Source organism: Diospyros lotus, chromosome 8 (genome assembly GCF_014633365.1).
Source record: "Diospyros lotus cultivar Yz01 chromosome 8, ASM1463336v1, whole genome shotgun sequence".
Taxonomy (NCBI): domain Eukaryota; kingdom Viridiplantae; phylum Streptophyta; class Magnoliopsida; order Ericales; family Ebenaceae; genus Diospyros; species Diospyros lotus.
The window spans coordinates 36,313,016-36,321,636 of NC_068345.1; the positions used below are offsets into that span (position 1 = coordinate 36,313,016).

Below are 8,621 nucleotides of genomic sequence, written 5' to 3' on the forward strand. Positions count from 1 at the left end.
AAAAAGGAATGAATTTAAATTAATTAATGTTTTAGCTCCATATATATAAATATATATAATAATAATCCAATTAATGGGAGGGGAGTTTGCTTGCTGTGGTTGGTTAATTAAGTAATGGAAGAAAAAAGGGTTAGGATAAGAGAGATGGGCTTTCTTTTTGATGGGGGCTGTCACTTATTTGGGAGACAACTCTTCACATCCACGAACCCCCTTCTAAAGGGAAACGAAGACCACTTTCCTCCACATTTTCCCAAAGTTGTGGTGGTGGAGATGCATATATATAGAGAGAGAGAGAGAGAGAGATGAAGAAGCCTTAATTACGTGTTTGTGTTTATCTATCTATCTATATATATATATTTACTTCTTCTTCCTGGCCCCCTCCCATTTGCCATTCAAGTCGTCTCTCCCACTTCACCATCATTGCTCTAACCACTGGGATATTTGGTATCATTGCACATTATATATGTTATGGGCAGTTTAGGTAGGCACTCAAAAACAAAGAATTAAGTGCACCTTTCTTATAAAGAAACAAAATGTGGTGTAAAAAACAAAGAGCTAGCTAGCATCGTCTAGATTTGGGATGTGCAAATGTTTAAGTTAATTGAATTAATTAATCGATCCAAATTATTGATTTGGTTTAATTAGTTTTTTAGTACAATTTTGTTGGGTTATTTTTTTTGGTTAAGTCAGTTAGTTCAATTCGATATAGTTAGTTTAATAAAATAATCGAACCGACTAAAGAATAATAAAACTCTGTTATTTTAACTTTTTTGTGTTAAATGTTGTGATATAATTTATTTAATACTTTCTTCATTATTTTTTTTTGTTTGAAATTGTTGATATTTTGAATTGTTATTGATGAAATAAGTTTTCATTTCGTTTGATTAAGTTAAAAAAAAAATATGCATTATTTTTAAAGTTTGATTTATTTGTGTTATAGACAAAAACTTATTAAAAAAAACTAAAGAAAAGGCCCAAAAGCCCAAAATATTGTTTTGGGATAAAAGGCATAAATTTCTCGTACTTGGAGCGAGGAGTTCCTACACAAATGCGTAAACAAGATAATTCTGATATTCAAAAATTTATCCAGAAAAATAATTAATTATCTATAAAGAATTCTAATTTTAAAAGAATTTCAAAATATTAAAATAAACCATCCCAAAAAAGAGCAAGATAAACATCATTTATAAAATATAGATGTCATTTATAGCAATTATAATCTCAATTAGACTAAAGATAATCAAGATAGGCGCTATCTACAATAATCATATTCTCGAATTACTAAAGATTATTTCATATTCCTTTATAAATACGTAGTCAGTTATTCTAGGAAATGTATGGCATTTCTGATATTGATTTTAATACAATTTTTTTTCATCATATTCAGTGTTTGACTTAAATATCGGAGTGTTTATGTGAAAACCGAGCATTCTCTAATTATTTTCTTAATTTTACAGATTCAAATAATTTGACGACGAGGTTGCCAATTAACTAAATTCATCGTTATATCCAACCAACAACAATTTGATTAATGGCCGAACAAAAATTTTCTTCAATCGATCGGTTTGATTAAGTGAAATTCAATTGGTTGAAATCGAATTGAGTGAATATTCAACCATAGGTGAAAGTACAAAAACAAAGAAAATAAAGGAACTGCAGCCAAGTTTTAGTCGTTGGACGGGTCGATTATGAGCCACACCTTCACCGTTCCACTCCAGTTTGTTGATGTGTTTGAAACAATTATTTATCAGAAGTCCAGACGCCAAGTCCAGAGAATAAGACTTAAGTTTTATTTTTAGTATGACGGGTAAGAGTTCAACTAAAAACAGTCTTTGGAGTCTCTGTGACACATTAACAAACAAATATTTTGGGGAACACCCCCCATGTATTAAGTTCATTGTGATGCTGCAATTACCATATCCATATCCATATCCATCCAACTAGATCTTACTTGGCTCCAAACTCCAAAGCGTTCAAGAGTTATGGTGTCGTTTTTCCAAGTACAGCTGCACAAGAGAGAGAGAGTTGTGTTTTTATTTTTTAGTCTTATTATAGAGCCAAAAGTGCTTATCGAGAGCTTTACAAAAAAGGGGTAAAAAGATAAAATTACCCCCTCAAACTTTACAAATTTGTAAAGCACTGTCCATGCCCCTGTTCTTTCCTCGCTCCCCTCCCATGACCAGCAACGATCGACGAGGCGATGAAAAGCGGCGATGGCAGCAACGCCACAATCGTGAGATGACAAGGCATCACAGAAAAGAGAAGGCAGCAAAGGCACAGCCATGGGAAGGGAGCGAGGAGAGAGCAGGTGCAGGGGCAATGCTTTGCAAATTTGCAAAGTTTGAGGAGGCAATTTTGTCTTTTTACCCCCTTTTTGTAAGGCTCTCAATAACTCTCTCGGGCTCCCAAGACTTTTCTTTTATTTTTTAGTACTAGCACTGGCGTAAACTACAAAGGATTATGTTATAGGGATATTATTGTATATATTTTAGGCTATATAATACTTTACAAATGATAAAAATATTTCTTGCATTTCGCTGTCTCGTCTCACTGTTTCACTGCTTTGGTTGGGTAAGAGATATTTTAGTCATTCGTTTCACCGTCTTACATTGTCTCACCGCACCAATGAAGGGTATTTTAAATATTTTAATATTATTATATATTTTAAAATATACACGATGATGTACCAATAGTATTTTTTAATTAAAAAGAAAAAAAAGACTATTATTGTCATTAATGTTTTGTACGCTGATGATAAATGGGCCAGCAGATTCGGCCAGCTCACGGTCGGCCCATTTATCATTTTTTTAATAGGGCACTGCTACCTGGGCCAACTCAGTCGCACTCACTGCTTTGCTGGGGAAACAAGTGGGGGATTAAAAACTTAAGTTGCAGATAAAACAGAAACCATACGAATTGGAAATAATATTTTTTAGAAAAGTAAAAAACGAAAATATAAAATAATACGTAAATAAAAAGATATAGGGTATTTTTATAAATGTAATTTTAATATAAAAAATTATTTAAAATACTTATTCAATCAAATATAAATATAAATTTCATCATTAATTCAGCAAACATAAATACAAGTTACTTCAATTTCTGATATAGTCACCAAGACAGTAGAGGCAGAATTACTTCGTCTTTAACGTGATTGTAAAATAAGTTTAATATTTTTTTAATATTACAAAATAATTTTGAAAAAAATTTAAAATTACAAAAATGACTTAAAAATATTTTTTTTTTGATGTTTCTTGACATTTTGGGAGGAGAAAGTTTTAATAAAGTTAAAACAACACCGTTATGATGCTTCTATGCATCAGAGGTAACAACTAAACAGTACAACTGCACTAGCCTAAAAATAATTATTTTTAATATTTATCGTCCTAATGTTATAGTTGCACAGAGAACAAGAATCCAATTTTCTTAGTGGCCTTATTCAAGCCAAGGATTTCATAAATGGTAAGTAGGGTTGTAATCAACTTGAGCCTCCTTAAAATTCTCTGGCGAGTTGCAAACTACAAGCTCAACTCAAGTTTAAAAACGTGTTTAAATATGAGCTCGATAAAACTCGTTTATCATATTAAATAAATTTGAGTTCGGAGCAACACGTTTAACAAGTTTAATGAAATTCTAGCCAACCAAGCTCAAGCTTGTCAAAAACTTATTTTTAATTAAAATTATTAAAATTTATTTTTACATAACAAAAAATATAAGAAATATAAGTATAAATTCTCAAAATAAATATAATAATATTGTTCACCTAAATATAAATATTCTTATAAAAAACAAAAGGATAAATAATAAAATATTAAAATAATAATAAAAATATTTATTTCACTAGCCTATTCGCAAGCCTTGTTCAATGGCCGAATTGAATCAATCTTTGTCTTGCTCGAGTTCAACTCACTATGAGTTAAGCTCCAAATTGAAACTCAAGTTTAACTCGTTTATAACGCAAGCCAAACATGAACGATCTTTTATCAAGCTGAATGCCATGAGCGGCTCGACTTATTCACAATCCTAATGATAACATAATTAGAATATGTCATATAATAAATAAGGTAAGAGAAAATAGATCTTATTTCTCTACGTTGTGACCCAAGGAATTAAGGAAGAGATAGCAGAAAGCAACAGTTGAAGTTTTATTTTACAATTACAATTATTAGCAGAATTTATTAACAATATAATCAAATAACTGCTATAAAACATCAAAACTGCTATAAATAACTGTTGTGGATAGCCATAGCCATATATAAAGCTATGCCACTTAGATATATTATCAAAAAATTAATTGAAATTCTCTCATTTTCTCTCAATTTATTCTCTGTTTTCTTCTATTCTTTTCTCTATTTTCTCCCTGCATTCTCTCTCTCTCTCTCTCTCTCTCTGTCTTTTCATTACCAACTAGAAATTCTAGATTTGAAACCTAAGGTCTTGACACTCGAATCAGGAGAATCCTACTTCAATCTATTTTGAATGCCAGATACTCTGCTTATCCTATATCAACAGCAAAGAATCCCTTTTGGAAGGGCAAAGAAATTAATTATATTAGTTGCCAGATACCTTGTTTCACCGGCCAAGCCCTTTTTGAAGTCCTAAACATCACTGGGAAAGCTCAGAAACAATCCCCATTTGTTGTTGATAGTGCCTGATGGTTTTGCAGGTGCATTGGCATGGAAATTTTAGCAACATAACCCTCTCTTCTCAGCTCCAGAAGAAGATTCCTCAACAATAGAAAGATCTCAGCAGATTGCTGATGGCTTGTGTCCGCAGCAACAAACATATGGATTCCATTGTTCAGCTCAATCCAGCTACAACCGGGTACTTTCTGCACTCTTCTTTCTTTCATCATGCTTCTTGTTTTGAGTACACCCTCCCACTTTCCAGCCTCGGCTTGTAGATTAGATAGTATTACATAGTAACCAGAATTTTGTGGGTCCAACTCGAAAAGGTGTTTCGAGGCCAGTTCAGCGAGCTCAACGTTGCCATGTACCCGACAGGCTCCAAGCAGGGTCCCCCAGACACCAGCATCTGGACCAAAAGGCATGCTCCTTGTGATTTCAAATGCTTCTTTTAAACGACCGGCTCTAGCAAACAAATCAACCATGCATGCGTAATGCTCCATCCGAGCTGGGATCCCATGTTCCTGGGTCATGCACTGGAAGTAGAACTTTCCTTCATCAACTTGGCCTGCATGGCCACAAGCAGATATTATAGCAAGAAAGGTAACATGATCAGGCCGAAATCCTTCTTCCAACATGGCATGGAATAGCTCAAGAGAAACATTGAGGCGGCCATGATTCCCATAAGCAGCAATTATGCTGTTCCATGAAACTTCATTCTTCCCTCTCATTGTGTCAAAAACACGGCGTGCCAAATCCAAGTTTCCACATTTGGCATACATGTCTATAAGTGCACTTTGAGCAAAAAGATCAACAGTTAATTCACCTTTCACCATGAAACCGTGAATCTCTTTTCCATAGTTAAGTGCTGGTAAATTTGCACAAGCAGAAAGAGCAGCTGATATGCTTACACAGTCATATTTGGCTCCTTCCATACCCATTTGTCGGAAAAGTTGAATAGCTTCGTCTGGTTTGCCACCTTGGGAACAGCTTGTTATCATTGAATTCCAACAAACAGAATCTTTTTCAGGCATTCTTGGAAAAACCCTACAAGCCTGATCCAGTCTTCCGCACTTTGCATACATATCCAAGACTGCGCTTCCCACATAACACCTTTCTTCCAGTCCATTCTTGAGGATATAACCATGCAATTCCTTACCCAGTCTTAGAGCAGCAAAACCAGCACAAGCTGGTAAAATGCTTGCCAAAGTAACTGCATTGGGCCTCATTCCCACATGAAGCAACCACTGGAAAACCTCTAAAGCTTCAGCGTTCATCCCATTAAGTACATATCCTGAAATCATGGCTGTGCAAATAACAATATCTATTGCAGTGTTGTGGTTGAAAAGATTCTGCGCCAAATGCACGTCCCTGCACTTGAAATATACATCAATGAGAGCACTCTTCAGAAATACATCCAAAGGCACACCGTGTCTTACAATATAACCGTGAGCCTCCTTACCTAGATTCAAATTTGTGGATTCAGAAATTGAAGGAAGAATGCTTGTAAAAGTTATCGAATCTGGTTTGACGCCAGCACATATCATCTCACGAAACAAATCTGTAGCCTCGAACATGAACCCGTTTTGGACATATCCTCCAATCAACCCATTCCAAGACACTGTCTCTGTTTGTGGTGTAGCATCAAACAGAGCACGAGCATCAGATAACCAACGGCATTTGGCATACATTGTAATCAATGTGTTCGTCACTGGTGAGTCCGTGTCATGCCCACACCTAACAACAAGCCCATGAAGCTGGGCACCAACTTTAACCATTCCTTCGGAGGCACAGACAGAGAGCACACAGGCACATGTTACCGAATTAGGCCGAATTTCAGTGGCTCTCATTTCCCTAAACAAACCGATAACACGATCCGAGTCCCCGCTTTTCACACAACCATTAAGCATCACGTTCCACAAAACGCCATCTCTCTGAGGCATTTTATCAAACAAGAAGCGAGCATCATGGATACAGCCATTCTCAGCGTAGAACTTGATCAAAGCACTGCCCACAAACACGTCCGTCTCAAAACCCATCAACCGAATCGTTTCGCGAATATATTTTCCCAACTGGACAGCATTCAGAGCACCACAAGCTTTGATCACAAAAGGAAAAGTATATTTATCTGGAAAAGATCCAAAACTCAACATCTTGAAGTAAAACAACAAAGCAAAACGAAACCAACCCACGATGGTCAACCCTCTAATCATCCAATTCCAAGGCGAAGCACGCAGCAAATCAAGCTGAGAAAACAAGTTCTTGGCATCTCTGAAGCTACCACAAATAACATAGACGCCCAAAACCCTTGAACCCAGCGGGCAATCTTTATTCCCAAGTCCATTCACTGTGATCTGGGCATGAACTTGTTGGCCTTGTTTAAGCACGGAGTGTCCAGTACAAACTTGCAAGATAGAAGCAAGCTTGGCGGCTAGAGTCTCCTGAGTGTTCGGGAAGAAACCAAACGGTTTTATTGGGTTTGGGGTGTTTGTGTGGATGGATTTGGAGCCCAAAAAAGCAAAATGTGAATGATTTCTGAGTGCTGGACTCAGATGCTTATGATGCATTTTGAGTAAAAGAAGGCATTTTTGTGAACTTACAATGAATTTCTACCCTCTTTCCATGCCTAAGGATCGGAGCTTTGCTTCATAGAGGCAATCAACTTTCAACGACATAAATGGCGTAGCAAATCCACTACTAGAATGAATGAATTTTATATCATGAGTTATAACTTATAAATAAATTAATCCCTTTTTCACGATTGTCTCTTTAGAACAAAATTGTGTATTTAGATAGCATTTATTAAAATAAGTAAGATATTATTTTAACAAAGTAAAGTTAAAATATTTTTTAAACTAATAAATAGTCAAGATAAAGTTGAGAAATATTTTAAAATTTTTATCAAATTATGTAAGATTAAAAGTAAATTTATCTAAATGGGAAAAAGATAAATTTATTTAAAAATTTTAAAATAATAAGTCATGTAATTTATTTTCTAAGAGTTGTATGATAAATTTAACAAATAAAATAAAAATCACTTTTGTTTATAATATTTTTCATATTTTATATTTTTTAATTTATATCTTAATTAATAAACACTATTTTAATGTATAGGCGTTTAACGAAAATTGATACCAAGCTAAAATAAATAATATCTCATGTGAGTTGAATCTAACTTGCAATTAAATTAACAAAATTAGGCCCGAGTGAGCTAATTTGTTACTACCAATTATATCCACACTTGCTATGGTGTTATGAATTCAATATTGAAATCTAAATTAGCAAACCAAAAATTTACTTTTAACAATAATTATAATCTAAAAATATGATAACATAAATTTAATTACAAATTTAAAAAAAAATGTAAAAGAAAAATAGTCGAAATATTTTGAGATTGACTGTAAAAGCCACGTTAATGTTTAAGTCAAACGTAGAGCAATAGAGAAAAATCCAAAAAATTAGAGATACTTTGAAACTAAAATTGAGAATTAATACTTACCTTGAACGAGGAATCACTTCTCTTGTAATTGTGTAAAAATAGTTCTTATATTAGGATTAAATCTTTTTATTGGACAGCATTTAGACATAGCTATACTAAAAGAATTCAAAGAGATTAAGATTATATTTAGAGACTAGCTCTTTAAGATTAAGTTTATTCAAAATTTATTAGAACTTAAATTAATTACTAAATTACATGAACTCTCACCCTAAGCACTTGTTGGCAGGAGGTGAGGCAAATACATTAAAAGTTGATATTCAATGCAATACCTACAACCATATTAGTGATGGCAGAGGTTAAAAGAAAAAAAAAAAAGTTGAAAAGACAAAATATTAATTGAATAATTAAAGAATTATTTTTTTCATATTTCAATTTTAAAATTTTAATTTATTTTTAATTCCATGTGTTTGAATGTTTATTTTAAAATTGTTGAAAACGTATTTTTTTTTTGTTTATAGTGTTTTAAAAATTTTAAGTGTATTTATAATGAAAATAGT

At 33.6% G+C, this 8,621-nt stretch overlaps 1 protein-coding gene across 1 annotated transcript; it reads right to left on the reverse strand.

The window, feature by feature from the left end:
- Nucleotides 1-4,123: 4,123 nt before the first annotated feature.
- Nucleotides 4,124-7,305, reverse strand: LOC127807169 (pentatricopeptide repeat-containing protein At4g21300). The gene has a single exon (XM_052344827.1). It carries the CDS (start codon nt 7,190-7,192, stop codon nt 4,619-4,621), a length of 2,574 nt encoding a protein of 857 aa, XP_052200787.1. The 5' UTR covers nt 7,193-7,305; the 3' UTR covers nt 4,124-4,618.
- Between the last annotated feature and the right edge of the window lie 1,316 nt (nt 7,306-8,621).